The following is a 17,290-nucleotide window of genomic DNA, read 5'->3' as shown; positions in this document are numbered from 1 at the left end:
CGTGGGGACCGCACGAACGGCAGCCTCTGGAACTCCTCGCAGTCCAGGTACAGTGTCACCAAGCCACCATGCACACCGAGCGCAAAGCGCGACCACTGGCCGACCTGGGCGGGCAGGCGGAAGCTGGCAGCTGTGCGGGTCTGGGCTGCGCCCGGCTCCGTGTAGAGCAGCGAGACGTGCCGGTGCCCGTCCTGCACCCCCGAGAGCTTCACGCCCAGCAAGACAACTGCCTGCGCCGCGTCTGTGATGGCGAACAGCACGCCTGCATGCTCCGTGGCTGGCCGGACATGGAACAGCAGTGAGAAGTCCCGGAAGAAGGGGCTGGGGAAGTGGTACCGGGCCACCTGGCCGCTGTTGGCATCTGGTCCAAAGATGTAGGCTGGCCCCACGTCAGGGTCGTCGACCTGGGTGACTTGCTGGGGTGGGGGCTCCCCAAGGAGCTGCAGCAGCCCCACCTCCTCACTGAAGCTCTCTGCAAAGAGAAGGACACTTGGTGAGGCAGCCATGCAGGAAAGGGCCAGAGTGCCACTGGGGCATCCGAGAGACAAGCCAGGCAGGGGAACATAGGGGAAATTGAGTCAGGGAGGGCTAGCCCATGCACCTGGTAGCCCACCTTGCTGCTCTGGGCTCTGCAGGCCGGTGAGCACCCAACAGCCACCCCAGCTCATCCAGGCCCATGTGAGGGACCCTTACTGTGCAGAAAGTCTTCTGCAAGAGACATGGTGGCCCCAGGCTACTACAGCCTTCCCTCCTGGAGCTCACAGGCCAAAGCTGGACACACGCAGAGATGTCACAGCTGGTGTAGGGGAACAGGGAGTATGGGCAAGGCCAGGGCGTCCCCATCAGAGCAAGGAGTCTGCTGCAGATGCCAGGGCATGGAGCCCCCCACCCACCCTCCTCCCTGTACCCCAGACCTGCCCCCAGACCTGCCCCCACGCTCTGTCCCTGCAGGAACAACACACCGGCATTTACCTGAATCACCCTCCTACGAGAAAGAAAGAGAGGAAACGATACATTAAGATGTTCCTGGTGGTTTTATTGATATTGGAAACAGCCTGGAAGACAGTTCAACCCTAGGAATGGAGACCAGGAAAACAGGTGGCTGGTTTTCCTAGTGCCACCATTCTCATGCCCAGTAGGTTGCAGTGGTTTCCCCACCAACACTTTAACATGGGAACCTACTCAGGGGCTCCCAGGGCTGCCAACGTGTGGCTCACCCACTGGGCAGGTGTTTTGTGGGTGTGGAGGTGGCAGCCTGGCAGCTACGTGGGCTCCAGAGGCAGCCTGTTCTCAGCACCTGGGGATGCCACAGCCTCCCACACCAGAGGGGTGAAGGGTCACACCAGCGGCCCCACAGCCTCTCGACGGCTCCACCGTTCCCCCGAATACTGCAGAGTTGCTGGGAGATTCCCCGACTCACGTGTGCTCACACAGAGCCAACCATGCTTCAACTCAGGAGCCATGGCCAGAACCAGCCTGTCCTTCCCCAGGGTCACCACGCCACAGGGAGCCCCTTGGCCACACGGACCCAAGCTGAGGATGCAGCCACTGCACCCAGTGCTTTCCCCTCTTTTCTCGTCCCTCTCAGTGAGACTAGAGGCCACAGGGGCTGGGGATGTGGTCGCTTTTGGACACAGGAGCATCTCCTCAGGAGACCTCTCAGAACACCCGCCACACCAGGCAGAGCCCAGACATCGGGACCACGGTCCCTACAGAAAGCGTGACTGTTGCACAGGGAACACCTGCTCAGTGGGCAGGCTTGACATCCCAAGGAAGGCTGCAGTAGCCAGCCCGGGTGAGTGTGTGCATGCACAAGTGTGTGCACGTGTGTGTGGAGGGCACCAGGTGGGTGGTGGCTCTGCAGCCACATGGTCAGGCCCCCTGCCACAGAGCCAGGCTCACCTGAGGCTCCCCAGGGAAGAGTAGAAGGGAAAAAATGCCGAACCTCGACTTCATGGGCAGGTTGAGTCTTTCAACGAGCTCACTGAGAATAGGAAATGAAAACAGAAGGGGCAAGAGCGGCCACACCCTGCAGGAGGAGCCCATCCTCCCAGAATCTGTGTGGCCCCAATGTCCCGCCATGTAGGCAGTGTGACCTGCCAGCCGGGGCTCCCAGTTGGCCTCACTCCATCCCTTGTAGCCAACAGGAAGTAGAGCCGGCTGGCACAGTGGGGACAGTGGCCTCGTGGGACAGTGGCCTGGCCTCCACCCTGCCACACAGAGGCCAACCCTGGGCTCTGGGAGGCCGGCGGTCCCTTCCCACTCCCAACTGAGGCCGCTGTCCACAAAGACGGTGACCGCTAAATGATCCCTTTTCACCAGAAGCACTAGGGCCCATGTGTCCACTCAGATTAGGAAACAGGGCTCTCACCTGCCTGGGTGCTGGGGCCTTGGTGTGTCACCAGCTGTCCCCAGTTCCCCCAGCGCCCTTCCTCTGGGGCAGCAAGAACGTCCCCAGTTTCAGAGCACAGGACGCAGCTTTCGCCACTGCCGGGCTGGGAGACACCTGCATGCCACACGGCGGCCCAAGCAGCTCTTCCCAAAGTCCTCTCCACGAAACTCTTCATGGCTCCCAGCTGGAGTGAGCCTCCGAATGCCACGGCCTACAACCACGACCTGTTCTCCAGCTACAGGCACTGAGCAGAGGACCTGGTGTCTCCCACTCACCCTACAGCACAGGCCCAACCATCTGGGACAGGAAGACAACCGTCCCCAGGAGTGAATGTGCTCTGAGAGCCCAGAGGAACACCGTCCCAGAAGGGAGGTGGCCCCATGGAGCAGGCCCTTGCTGTCAGCCCACCTCCCCTAAGGTCAAGGAATCGGGGATGTGCCTGGGGAAGACCTCTGCCCTGCAGTGAACAGGCCCCCCAGAGCGTGAGTGGCTCCAGAAGTCCATGTGTCTCAACACCTGGCCCCTTTACACACACCGAGGACACGCGAGGAGTGAGCCCACAGGTGAGGGGCGCTGGCCTGGTCCTGGACGGCCCTGTCAGGAGGATGCCCAGTTCCCGACAGCCATTGGGTCCGAGCCCTCCCCTCAGGCTCAGTGCTGGGCCAGCGTGGGGCCTGGAGCACCTTCCAAAACCACGACCTTCACCCCCAACCTCCTATGCCCCTCAGAAGGGCTGTGGAGGACTGAGGTCTGTCCCCCACCCCCACTGCCTCCCTGCCTGGCAGAGCAGGGTCTCCACTGCCCGATGGAACTCCTGCCTCTGCCCCTGATGCAGGGGGAGCCCAGCCCAGCCCAGTGACTTCCAGCCAATCAGGCAACTTCCGACTCAGCACACGAGCACAAACGAGCCCCTGTGACACAGCATTCAACACCCGACTGTAACGCACTCAGCCCCTGCAACCTCGAGGGAAGGTGGCTCTTAAACAAAACGTTTCCCTCAAGCTGCAGGAAACTGTGACAGCCCGGCCCCTTCCAGCTCCACCTGGGACCCGTTTAGAAATCTCCACATGCAGCAGCCATGGGGACAGTGGCAGCCAAGGGTGGACAGTGGCCTCCCCAGGGCTGGACCCGCCCTTGGCCGCCGGCGGGCACCCGGGGCACAGCTGCAAAGCCCAGCCCAGGAGACTGTCCCCGCTGCAGCAGGCTGGGACCTTGGGCACAGCTCCAGGAAGCTGTGTTGCGAGTCCCCAGACTATGCGGCCCACGCCAAGCTCTGCGACACCCCACACCCATGGCCTGGGCTGGCTCCAGTGAGGGATACCTCGTGTCCCATGCATGGCAATGTCCCAGTGGGAGGTTTTGTGAAGCCTCTCAGGGCCCCACATCCCCTATCTTGAGACACACGTTCGGGTCCTCCAATACAGAACAGGTGGAAAAGGACAAAAGCCACAAGAAGTCAGATCAACTGAAAACCCTGCAGCAAGAGGCGGGACAGGTTCAAGTGTGTTGGCCATCGCTGCTGGTGCAGGTTCCATGACAGAAGCGCAGACCACGTGAGTCACAGGGCATAAAGCAGGGATGTAAAATCCAGCTCTACGCTGTCAGAAAATTTAGCTAACGTATCACTGAAAGACTAATGCAGAAACATTGGGCAAATGGTTACAAAGTCATGGAGTCTCCAACGTGGATGTAAGATCAACAGAATTCAGCGGGACATGGGTGACATATCCTGACAGCCCACTGGGATCTGACGAGACCAGCATCACCAACGTGTGCCTAATAGCAGAGTCCCCTGCTCAGCAGACCCAGGAGGAGGTCACACTCACAGCGACAGCCCCGTCCCCTCGCAGCCCACTTCCCTGTTAAAATAGAAAATAACGGCCTCGGGAAGGCAGAAGTAGAGACCTCTGAACCTACCGCAGGGTTTAGACAGTCCCTGACTGCCACTTTGTTACACAGTGGCACCTACAAAGTGAACGTGCCTGGAGTGGGTGGAGAACCTAATTTCCACATTGAAAAGAAAAACACACGAGCACAAACATTTCAACAGACATCCAAGGCTGTGAAACTTGACCGAAAGGCCCCAACACAGCCGGAGCACACCAAGAGATCCCCAACACAGCGGGAGCACACCAAGAGACGCACACGCGCCTGGGTGGAGGCTGGCAGTGCACTCGCTGGCACGTTTATGACATCCAGGGTCCCCAGCTGCCGGTGCTGCCCAGAAGAGGCTTATGGGCATTCCTGACGATCCAGAGGAGAACACGCCTGGGCACCCGACTCTGAGGACGGGGGCCACACGAGGAGGCAGGCCTAGCCAGTATTGAATAAACAATGACGAGCATGAACAAGGAACCCCCAGATCAGAAGGACACGCAGGGTCGAACCCCCAGATCAGAAGGACACACAGGGTCATTACAGTGTCATTGTTACATACTAAAGGCACGTCCACGGGGAGGGTGCTGAGGGAAACGCCAGAACCCCACATCCCAGAGAACAGTGAGGTTGTGTCCTGGAGCGACATGGGGAGGTTCTGGGACCCGTCATTAAGGCGAAAAGGAATGTGCGGGTGCAGAGTGTGATCCCATTTACACAAAGTAAGAGTCTGTGTGAGCACATGTGTGCAGCCGTGCATGTGCACATACGGTAGAACACGCCTGGGCACCCGACTCTGAGGACGGGGGCCACACGAGGAGGCAGGCCTAGCCAGTGTTGAATAAACAATGACGAGCATGAACAAGGAACCCCCAGATCAGAAGGACACACAGGGTCATTACAGTGTCATTGTTACATACTAAAGGCACGTCCACGGGGAGGGTGCTGAGGGAAACGCCAGAACCCCACATCCCAGAGAACAGTGAGGTTGTGTCCTGGAGCGACATGGGGAGGTTCTGGGACCCGTCATTAAGGCGAAGAGGAATGTGCGGGTGCAGAGTGTGATCCCATTTACACAAAGTAAGAGTCTGTGTGAGCACATGTGTGCAGCCGTGCATGTGCACATACAGTGCAGGCAGAATAGCAGACCCCACAGATGTCCGTGTTGCAGCATCTGGAACCTACGAATGTGACTTTACGTGGCAAAGGGACTCCGGAGCGGGAAGTGATCCAGACCTAACCACACAAATCCTCAGATTGGGAACGTCTCCCAGCCAGGATGGAGCCCAAGGGCGTGCAAGAAGTGACAGAGGAGCCCTCCCAGGCTGGCAATGGTGGCTTTCTAGGAAGGCAGGATTGCCCCAGCACAGGGTAGGATGGAGACAGCACGGTCACAGAGTCTGTCCAGGGGCCCAAAGACGGAGCAGCAGCACACAGAGAGGGTGGTCCCCAAGCAGCTGTGCTTACTTCAAAGACTCGCTGGGGCCATGGGACACCTGAGGCCCAGCACCCAAAGGCTTCTGCAAAGCAGCAAGGAGTGCTGCTTCCAAGGACACAGCACAGGTGCTCACCTGTCCTGGGGACAGACTCCCTGGGTGCACTGACTGGCCCTACAAAGAAGGCAGCAGGTGAGTCCCCCACATTCTCCAATAATCAGCCGGTCAGCAGATCAGACGAGGGGCTTGAAGGGAGACTGGCTGGGGTGGGATGCACAGGGCCCAGAGGCTGGCCGGTGATGCCGGGAAGGAAGTGATTGCAAACAAGACCCTAGAGAATTGCTGGCACACAGAACTCCTTGAGGTGCAAAGCTGAACATCTCCTCCCCCAGGGGTGTGGGGCCCTCTCCATACACATTTCAAGACACAAAAAAACAGCATATTACGTGTGACAATCTCATTCTCACATGATAAGCCCAGCCTGATCCAATGGATGGATGGATGGATGGATGGATGGATGATGGATGGACAGACAGGTGGGTGGGTGGATGGATGAAAGGACAGATAGGCAGATGGATGGATGGACAGGTGGATAGACAGATAGATGGAAGGATGGATGGCTGATCCAATGGATGGATGGATGGATGGATGGATGGATGATGGATGGACAGACAGGTGGGTGGATGGATGGATGAAAGGACAGATAGGCAGATGGATGGATGGACAGGTGGATAGACAGATAGATGGAAGGATGGATGGCTGGAACAGCCAGACAGAAGATAAGTAAGGAAATGAAGGACTTTAACAACAAAATCAACCAGCTAGACCTAACAGAGAACACTACCTGGCAGCAGCACACACATTCTTCTTGAGTGCACATGTGACATTTTCAAGACAGACCGTGTGTTAGGCCACAAAATAAGTCTCAATAGACTTAAAAAGATAGATATCAAAAAACACATCCCCTCCAACCACAGTGGGATGAAGTTAGAAATCAATAACAGAAGTGAACTAGAAAATTCATGAATTTGTAGAAAATAAAAAACACATTCTACAAATGGATCAAAGAAGAAACCAGAAGGGAAATTAGAAAATCTTAGAGATTAGATTAATAAAAATGAAAACACAACATACCAAAACTTGAGGGACGCAGTGGAAGCAGTGCTGGGGGACTAACAGCAGTCGATACTCACATTAAAAACAAGGAAGACCTCAAACCAAGTGTTCACCTTTACAACCTAAGAGACTAGAAGAGGAAGAACAAACTAGCCCCAAAGCTAGCAAAAGAAAAGCAATAATAAAAATTAGAGCAAAAATCAATGAAACAGAGAACAGAAAAACAACAGAGAAAATCGATGAAACTAAAAGTTGGTTCTTTGAAAAGATCAACAAAATTGACAAACCTTTAGCTAGATCAACTAAGAAGAAAAGGAGAGGAGACCCAAATCACCAAAATCAGAAATGAAAGGGGAACGTTACTGCCACTTCCACAGAAATAGGAGCACTGCAAGCAAATGTGCTGACAGACGGGATGACTCCCACGAAATGGACCTAGAAACACGACACCTGCCAAGACTACATCATTAAGAAACAGAAAATCTGAATAGATCTGCAACTAGGAAGGAGACTGAGACAGTCATCAGAAATCTGACCTGACCCTTCATGGTGAATTCCACCAAACACTTAAAGAAGAGCTAACGCCAATCCTTCTCAAACTTTTCCAGAAAACAGAAGAGAGAGAACACTTCCTAACTCATTCTGTGAGGCCAGCATTATCCCAGTACCAAAGCCACACAAGGGGAACAAAAAATACAGACCAATATTCCTTACGAACATTAATGCAAAAAATCTCAACACAATCCTAGCAAATAGAACTCAGCAGCATATTAGAAAGATTACACACCATGACTGAGTAAGGTTTCCTGGGATGCAAAGATAGTTTAACACAGAAAAGTCAATCAGCATAATAACGCCACATTAACAGAATGAAGGAAAAACCACATGATCATCTTAACTGATGTCCAAAAAGCATTTGACAAAATTCAACACCCTTCCAGGATAAAAACACTCAACAAAATAGAATAGAAGCAAACTATTTCAACATAATAAAAGCCACCTATGAAAAACCCGCAGTAAACATCACACTCAGTAAACATCACGCTGGTGAAAGGCAAAGTTTTTCCTCTAAGAAACAAGGATATGTAGAAGATCCTAAATATTCCACACACACATAAAGAATTATTAGAACTAATAAACTCAGCAAAGTAGCAGGATAAAAAGTCAACACAAAAAAATCATTGTGTTTCTGTAAACAATAAACAACCTGAAAAGAAAATTACAAAACCAATTCATTTACAATAGCACCAAAAAGAATTAAATGCTTAGGAATTAATTTTGAAAACTACAAAATAATGCTGAAAGAAAATATAGATATAAATAAATTGAAACATCCCATGTTCATGGCGTTTGGAAGATTTTATATTAAAATGCCAATACTATCCAAAGTGATCTACAGATTCTATGCAATCCTTATCAAAATCCCAGTGAGGTTTTTTGCAGAAATAGAAAAACTCATCCTAAATCATATGGAACCTCAAGGCACCCTGAATAGGCAAAATAATCTTGACAAAGAACAAAGCTGGAAGACTCACACTTCCCGATTTCAAAACTTACTACAAAGCTACATTAACCAAAACAGTGTATTACTGGCATAAAGACAGACATGTGGAGCAATGGAATAGAACAGAGAGCCCAGAAATAAACCCTTGCACATATGGTCAAATGACTTTTGACAAGGGCGCTAAGACCATTCAATGCAGAAAGGACAGCCTTTTCAACAAACGGTGCTGGGAAAACTGGATATCGACATGCTAAAGAATGAAGCTGGACCCTCACCTAACACTATACATGAAAAATAACTTAGAATGGATCAAAGACCTAATAAGACCTGAAGGTATAAAACTATTTGAAGAAACCAAAAGGCAAAAGCCTCATGACATTTGATTTGGCAGCAATGTCTCAGATATGACAGACACCAAATACACAGGAAAAAAAAATAGGCAAGTTGGACAACATGAAAAATTTTTAGATTTTGCGACATTTGATTTGGCAGCAATGTCTCAGATATGACAGACACCAAATACACAGGAAAAAAAAAATAGGCAAGTTGGACAACATGAAAAATTTTTAGATTTTGCAAAAAAAAAGCAGCCCACAGAAAGAGAAAAAATATTTGCAAATTATATATCTGATAACGGATAAACATCCAGAACATATAAAGAACGCCTAAAACTGAACAACAAAAACCAGAGAACCTAAGTCAAAAATGGGCAAAACTTGAATACAAATTTCTCCAAAGAACATATCCAAATGGCCAATAAGCACCTGAAAAGATACTCAGTCATTAGGGAAATGCAAATCCAAGCCGCTTCACACCCATTAGGATGGGTACTATCCAAAAAACAGAAAACAACACCTGTTGGCGAGGATGTGGAGAAGCTGGAGCCCAGGGCACTGCTGGTGGGATGTAAAACGGGCTGCTGCCATGGAAGATGGTGTGCTGGCTCCCAAAAAATTAGAAGTAGCATTCCATATGATGTGGCAGTTCCAGCTCTGGCGTACACCCAGGAGAAGTGAAGACAGTCTCAAGGAGACATCTGTACACCCACGCTCATAACAGCAGTAGTCACAAGACCTCAACCTTGGAAGCAACCCAAGCGTCCATTGACACGAACGGATAAACACAATGTGGTCCGTCCGCTCAATGGAATATTACCCATCCTTAAAAAGGAGTAAAGTCCTGACACATGCCATAACATGGATGAACCTTGACAACCTCATGCTGAGTGAAATAAGCCAGTCGCAAAGGACAAATGCTGTGTGATTCCACTTGTAGGAGGCACCTAGAGTGGTCAGATTCACAGAAGCAGAAGGTGAAAGGGTGGGTGCCAGGGGCAGGGGAGGGGATGGGGAGCTGGTGTTTAATGGGAACAGAGTTTCCGTTTGGGAAGACGAGAAAGTTCTGGAGACGGATGGTGGTGATGGCTGGACATCAATGTGAATGTGCTTAACACCACTGAACTGCATTAAACTTTAAAACGATTAAGATGGTAGATCTATGTTATGTGAATTTTACCACAGTAAAAAAAAAAATCTGGAAAAAAATGACTTCCCTGTGGCAGAGGGCGGATAGCTCATGCCTCAAAGACAAGGATGGCATTGAGGGACACGGTCTGCGGGCCCCTGTGTGGAGGGCCCAGCCCAGCACTGGCGGGCATCGTGGAGGAACAGCATTTTGTTCCTCCTCAGTGAGATCGAAGGTGGATGGACGAGGACTGAGGTCAGACACACACTGCCCACAGCTGCACGGGCTGCTCCAGAGGGCCTGGGACTCACTGTGCCGTGCCCCACCATCAGCCTCCTTCAGAGAGGAAGCAAATAACCCCACAGGCACTGGCAGGCTCACTGTGCATTCTGCACAGCAAACAATCAACAGAGCAGAGACAACCCACATACGGAGACAACACTACATACCATACAGCTGGTAAGGGGGTTAATACCCCAAATATGTAAGGAACTCAAACAACTCAACAGCAAAAGAACAAATGGCCTGATTTAAAAATGCACAAAAGTCCTGAACAGACATTTCTCCAAAGACATACAAATGGGCTACAGGTGCATGAAAAGGTGCTCAACATCACTAATCATCAGGGAAATGCAAATCAAAACCACCCTGAGACACCACCTCAGTCCAGTTACAATGGCTGCTACTGAAAAGACAAGAGATAACAAGCGTTGGTGAGGAAGTGGAGAACAGGGAACCCTTGCCCACTGCTGGTGGAAATGTAAGTTGCTACAGTCATTATGGAAAACAGTTTGGAGGTTCCTCAAAAAATTGAAAATAGAACTACCATGTGACCCAGCAATCCCACTACTGGGTATATCTCCAAAGGATATGAAATCGTTGCATTGAAGAGATACCTGCACTCCCATGTTCATTTCAGCAGTATCCACAACAGCCAAGAGATGGAAATAATCTAAGTGTCCATCAACAGAAGAATTGGGTAAAGAAAATGTGTTTATACACAATGGAATACCCTTCAGCTTTTAAAAAAACCAGGAAATCCTGCTGCTTACGACATCATTGATGAACCTAGAGCACATCATGCTAAGTGAAATAAGCCAGAGAGACAAACACCTCACGATCTCACTTACAATGTGGAATTTAAACAAGTGCATCTCATAAAAGCAGAGCAGAAGGGTGCTGCCAGGGGGCTGGGCAGGGGGAATGGGAAGGTGGTGGTCAGAGGCACAAAGCTTCAGTTCTGTTGGCTGAGTACGTGCTGGAGATCTAACGCACGGCATGGTGACCGTGGTTGGTCACAGCGTATCAAATACTTGAAATGTGCTGAGGGAAATGCCAGGTAAGAAGTAAACTGTGTGAAGTGATACATATGTGAATCAGCTTGACTGTGGCAATCATTCCACAACATACGTGCATCTGAAACCATCACATTGTACACTTCAAAAAATATATTTATATATTTACGTGTATATACACATACACATATTTATATTCTATATACACACACAGGGAACCTGCAGATAGTCCCATTAGAGCGCTGTGGGTCTCCCTCCTTCTATGTTTGGTTCCCACAGAAACTCACAGGACGCCTGCACCTGCCAACACCTCGCCCAAGGCCCTGGGCACCTGACACCCCAGCAGGAGTGAAACTCCGTGGTCACTCCTGGAACCTCTGGGAGGGATGGGAAGTCTGGGGAGCTCAGCCTGCATCATCCGAAAAATATTTGTAGGTTGCCAAGAGGTAACAGATAAACACAAGTATTTTTCCACGGAGGCGTCTTGTCTCCTTATTAAATCAAAAGTAAATAGAACCTCGAGTTAACTGAAGCATTTAAGGAACAGTAACATTTTCTAAAGTTGTACCTTTGTGTACAGGAAGGAGACGTAAGTACCGCAGTGAGCAGACCTGGGCGCGTGGCCGGCCCCCAAGGAAGGGAGCCACTATAGAAGTGCTGGGCAGTGCCTCCAGGACCCTGGCGGTGATGAGACCCCACTGAGGTGCCCCCTTGGCCTACCACGGACCTCTAAATGCCCGACGAGTTGCCACAAGCAGCCCAGTTCCCTGGGGAACCAACACTCTGAGAGGTTCCATAACCAGGATGATGTGACCCGTAGGATTGCCAAGCAGGAGGCTGTGGCACTTGGTCCCATCCCGAGCCCCCCACCAGGCATCCTAAGTGCCAGTTGCCAAGACTACTGGACTTGTACATTTGAGACGCAGCACAGCCCGTGTGTGTGACTTGGCTTCTGAGCATCGGGCAGCGTCTGTGCCCCATCCCTCCCGCCCCTGGTCTCTGCCCCTCATCAGATGGCCTGCACCATTGGGGTGGATGCCTGCTGGTCACCTGGTGTCCCCCACCTCACGCTGTACTTATCAGGTGCCTGGCATGACACCTAAGAGCAGTCATGGAGCTGGGCTCCTACCCCCCACCACTTCCCTGCTGCTAGACCTCAGCTTCTTACCTGCAAAGGGAACACAGCACCTGCCTCCTGGTCAGAGCACACCTGCCTGCAGGATTCCTTGGGAAACACCACCTGCCTTTGCTGTCATTCCCAGGGGTCAGGACAGGTTGAATTACAGTGGGAGGGATGTAGAGAGCAAAGCCCAGGGTGCCCAGGGTGCCCAGGCCGCCCGACACTGACCTGAGCTCCTGTGTCACTCATGAGGCCCCAGGGAAAAACCTGGGCTGACCCCTTCCCTTACTCTTGGCAGCTGCAGGGGAGGTGGTCCCCTGCTGACACACCTGCAGCATGGGACAGGCAGAGGCAAGGACCCAGACGTAGCCCTCCCCACCCTCCCCTTTCCTCAGGGGCCTGAGAGACAAGCCCACAGCACAGCACGACCCTTCACAGATCCCCAGCTACATGCTCCAGTGAGGCAGGGGGGCCCCACAGGATGACCCTCTCCCTCCCGACCACCTCCCCACTCTCCAGCCACCCACTGGCCCCACCACAGGCCCTGGCGAGATCCCCAGCTACATGCTCCAGTGAGGCAGGGGGGCCCCACAGGATGACCCTCTCCCTCCCAACCACCTCCCCACTCTCCAGCCACCCACTGGCCCCACCACAGGCCCTGGCGTCAGCCCCCACCTCGCAGTCTGGGAGGCAGCAGAGAAAGTAGTCATGGGGGAGTGGGGCCGCGAGCCCAGCAAATGGTGTGTGTGCAGAGGCCTCAGGGTAGTGTGCAGGGCCAGGTGACATGGCCACGCCACGCTGGCCCACCATACAGGGCACAGTGAGAAGGCACTGTAAATGGGGTGCACCCGCCTCGGCTCTGGATGAGCCCTGGAAAGGCAGCAGCAGGAACCCCGGGGTCTCCTTTGCCCAGCAGGGCAACATTCTCCTTGGCCCCTGTGGCCTTTAAATGCAGCCCAAGGACCTCCCAGGGCCAGCGACAGTTGGTGTCACAGTGCCAGGAGCAGAACCCAGCACCTCCCACTCCCCAGGACCCTCATGCCATCACTGAGCGTCAGACACCAATGTCGGGGTGGCTGGGTCCCCCTACACCCTCTTGTCCCACCAGGGCCTTCCTCCTGTTGCTGCCCCCCATGCCAAGGTGGGACTGTCAAAGCCAAACACAGGGCTCCAGCCGGAGTGGGGGCTCAGCCCAGAATGCGTGGCTGGGTCCCCCTACACCCTCTTGTCCCACCAGGGCCTTCCTCCTGTTGCTGCCCCCCACGCCAAGGTGGGACTGTCAAAGCCAAACACAGGGCTCCAGCCGGAGTGGGGGCTCAGCCCAGAATGGAGAAGCCTGGGGGAGGGGACTGAGAGACCAGAGGAGGGGGAGGACCCTCCCTGGGACACCCTCGTTGGCTCTCCGTGGGAGCCTCCCCAGCCAGGCTGAGCAGGGGAAGGAGGCTCAGCTTGATGAAGTCTGACACCCACCGCTGGCCCAAGGGGACACAGGCCATTAGCACTGATGGAAGAGTCCTGGAGGACCTTGTTAAGGACATGGCGGGGACCCTGCCAATGTGTCCAGATGTTCAGTGAAAAGTTCCCTCCAGGCCCCTGGGTTGCTGGGAAGCTGCTGTTAGAGAAACTCCCTGCCCCACGCAGCCCTGCCTGGGCCTCACTGCTGTGAGAACGGCCTTACCAGCCCCCAGCCCTGCACCCCGGTGCGACCGAGCCCCCCACCCACAGGAGGCCGCACCTTCCCCGAGGCATGGAGGCAGGAACTGTGCCTGTTCGGAGCCCCCTGGCTGCATCAAAAACAGATAGTGAGGACACCACGTGGCCCTGGGTGGGTGGGCCTGGCCGTCCCCTCCCATAGGCAGTGCCCTCCCTATGCCCCACCTCTTGTCCAGTCTCGGCAGGCTCCCAGGGCAGGAAGAGCTGGGCTGTGCTCCAGCCGCCTGGGGCTCCTTCCCATGGACCAGGGGCCGTCCTGGCAAGACACTTCCCTGAGGGGCTGCCCCCACCCCAACACGTGCAGAGGACAGGGTGAGCAGGCTCAGCCAGCTGTGGCTGGGTGAGGGACTCGGCCCTGTGAGGTGACCCTGCTAGATCAGTATGGAGATGTTCCAGGGACCATGTGTGTGGGACTCACTGCAGCTCCTGTTGTCCTCGGAATAAAATGTAAGCCCAGGGTGGCCCTTGCCTACCCGCCTCACCGGAGCTCCTGGCTCCTGGCTTTCAGACGCGGTCCCCTCGATTTCTGCTCATGCTGGGCCCTTCCCAGATCAGGCACGTGCTTGCTGCTCCTCTGCCCAGACCCCCCTCACCTGTCCTGCTCCCCCTCACTGAGCAGAAGCCACAGACACCCTGTGAGCAGCCCTGTGCAGCCATCTGTCCCCTCCACTGCAGCCCCTGTGCCGCTTTCCTGGGGTCCAGCCCCACCTGTCATCAGCATCTGTCCCTGCTGTGCCCATGGCCCCCTCCCCGCTGCACCTCACACCCGCACGGGGTCTGTAGAGGCTCCGGGCCTTTGATTAGCAAAAGCCAACTGGCCCTTGAAACTCGCTGGGAACCACCAGGCACATGCCTCCCAGAGCTCAGCAGGGTGGACACAAAATTCCCACCACAGACACCTCCATCTCAGGGTCCAGTGAAGCCAGCCAGTCCAAAGCCCCATGACCGAGGGTCAGGCCACATCCTCACAGCACCACAGGGAGGAGAGAACAGAAGAGGATAGGACACCCATGCCCCAGTGGGGACAGGGCCTCACAGGTAGACCCGTCCAGGCCGAGACTGCCGAGCACAAGCAGCAGCTGGGGAGTCGGAGCGAGAGGCAGGCGCTGCTCAGGGCCCAGTGCCACCAGGGATGCAACGCAGGGGGAGGAGGGGGCTGCTGGGGGCCTTCCCTCAGCTGCCACTGCCCGGGGTGGGGGTGGTTAGAAAGAGCCCCTTCCCCAGTCCCCTCCTCCTGCCTGCCCCTCCCATCTGCCCAACAGTGACAGTGACAGGCTGCAAGGTGATGTGGCAGCACCCAGGGGGGGCTGCAGCCCCCTCCCCTCTGACCTGTGCAGGGAGGCTGTGTGCTCTGACACTCACAGGTATGGGCTGGGCCAGTGCTATGTGAGGGGCCCTCCTGGGATGGTCCGCACGAGCGAGCACAGGAAGCCCTGGGCCCTGTCGCCCCAGGCTCAGCCCCGCCACCCCCGTGGCCCCTGGTGTGGTCCAGACCTCTTGACCTTCAGAGAAGCAAGCGACTCCTCCCTGCACTGTCCAGCCCTGCACCCCCCTCAGGCAGGGCAAGCCAGCGCACACAGGAAGAGCGTCAGACCACCCGGAGCAAGGACAAAGGAGCCAGAGTTCGGTGGGCATCCGCTCCCTTGGGCAAGTGAGTTCCCACTCCACACCTGAGTTCCCCTGCACAACTGGAGGTACAATAGGCCACCTCAGACCTGAGGCGACACCTCTGCTTTACAGAGCCTGCAGTTGCATCTGGCCCTGTCACCCTCTCAGCCCCCAGCCCCTGCCCTGCAAAGCAGGCAGCACAGTGATGGGCACCCAGGAGTCAAGGGCTCCCACTACTGGGTTCAGTATGGGGGGACCTGTGCCAGGCTCACGTCAGCCCCGGTCAAGCTTACCTGGCAAGGCAAAGGAAAGGGTGGGGACAGTGGCCAGCCAGTTACCTGCAGCCGGCCCAATGAACACACAATACCCATCCTCCTGCGCGGGCAGTGAGGCACAGGTGACGGGCAGCCGGCCCCGGGCCAGGTGGCTCCAGCACGCGTCCTCCAGGGCCTCGCAGAACTGGCGGCAGGGCGGCGGGGCGGGCGGTGGGCCCATGCCACACGGAGGGGCCAGCAGCAGGCAGAAGAACCAGGCGAGGAAGGGGTGGCAGCGAGTCTGCAGGAGGCCCCCCCAGGCCCGCGCGGCGGCCTGCATCTCCTCGCTGCTCTCGTGGTGGAGGTGGTTGGGCAGCCAGGAGCGCCTGATGCCCAGGCGGCTGCAGACCGGCAGGGAGGGCAGCAGAGGCAGGCAGCGGCTGGCGGGGGCCCGGGGGTCAGCCCCGACTAGTGCAGAGTTATTAGCAAGACCAGGCCCCAAGGAATTAGCCACGTGGGAAACCCAAGCACCACTGTCCCCAATTAAAGCTGTGACTGGGATTTGAGACAGCCCGGCCAGGGGGCCAGAGGAGAGAGCAGAGGGGGCTGTGTGAGTGCCCGGGGAACCCATCACCAGGGGATGCAGAAGTGGCATGTGGCTGGATGGGTGCTGGTGCTGCTGGAAAGGACCCGCTGCCACCGGCAAGAGTCCTTCACCGTCCAGATCCTGGGGCTGCCCCAGGGACTGCTGGCTTCCCCAGGAAAGGCCCCTGCCCTGTGAGAAGGAGAGCGACGCTCTACCTGGGGATGGCAGTGGCGCTGGGGGCCCCCTGAGTGGAGCTTGGAGCCTACCCAGGGAGGGAGGTGGCTGTGTGGGCACTTGCAGGGTGCTGGCTGTGGTCCTCTGGGTGCCCGGAGAGCTTGGAGTATCACTGCTTGGCCAGAGAGGGGTCCCGTTCTCCTGGGGGCTGCTGGAAGGCCCAGGGTGGGTGAAGGGGCTTGAGGGGGTCTTGGGGGCTGGTGTCCCTGCCCCGGCAGAGTTCTCAGTGGGGCTGGCGCTGTCCCACAGCTGGACAAAGCTCTGGATGCCCTGGGCCACACTCAGGATCCTGGCGCCAACGCCGGCGATGTTCTCCTCCTTCGTGTCCGAGCTCGTGGCAGGGGCCGCCTGGGTGGTGAGGGCCCTGCCCTGGCCACCCTGTAGCTCCTCCAAGGGCAGCTCCGGGCTGGCAAGGGCTGTCCCTTGCTCCTGAGGGCCATCTCGGGGGGCCACGGTCGTGGTGGCATCCGCTGTGGGTTGCAAGGGTGGGCCACCCTGGGGCTCAGAGGCTGGCGCAGCTATGGGGCTGGTGACCCTGCTGGACCACAGCCAGTCCAGGCCCAGCAGGTTGGCCCGGGCAGCCACCAGGCAGCAGAAGAGCAGCAGCAGGCCGAAGCGGCCGCTGGGGTCGAGAGCCATCGGGGCTGTGGGTGTGGGCGGCGGCCGCAGGCGGCTGCTGGCCCGGGAGGTGGG

The 17,290-nt window shown here is 55.5% G+C and overlaps 1 protein-coding gene across 1 annotated transcript in view; it reads right to left on the bottom strand.

The window, feature by feature from the left end:
* COL18A1 (collagen, type XVIII, alpha 1) overlaps positions 1-17,239 on the bottom strand; it is a 71,242-nt gene extending 54,003 nt beyond the window's left edge. The window contains exons 1-2 of the mRNA XM_008582879.1: positions 16,579-17,239; positions 10-472 (exon numbers count right to left, since the gene is read on the bottom strand). Coding sequence (XP_008581101.1) covers positions 10-472; positions 16,579-17,236 — 1,121 coding nt within the window. The 5' untranslated portion in view covers positions 17,237-17,239. The remainder of the gene's footprint in view (positions 1-9; positions 473-16,578) is intronic.
* Positions 17,240-17,290: the final 51 nt, after the last annotated feature.

The sequence above is a fragment of the Galeopterus variegatus genome, unplaced genomic scaffold, assembly GCF_000696425.1.
Source record: "Galeopterus variegatus unplaced genomic scaffold, G_variegatus-3.0.2 Scaffold2751, whole genome shotgun sequence".
NCBI lineage: Eukaryota > Metazoa > Chordata > Mammalia > Dermoptera > Cynocephalidae > Galeopterus > Galeopterus variegatus.
This window is presented reverse-complemented; position numbering and strand designations above follow the sequence as displayed.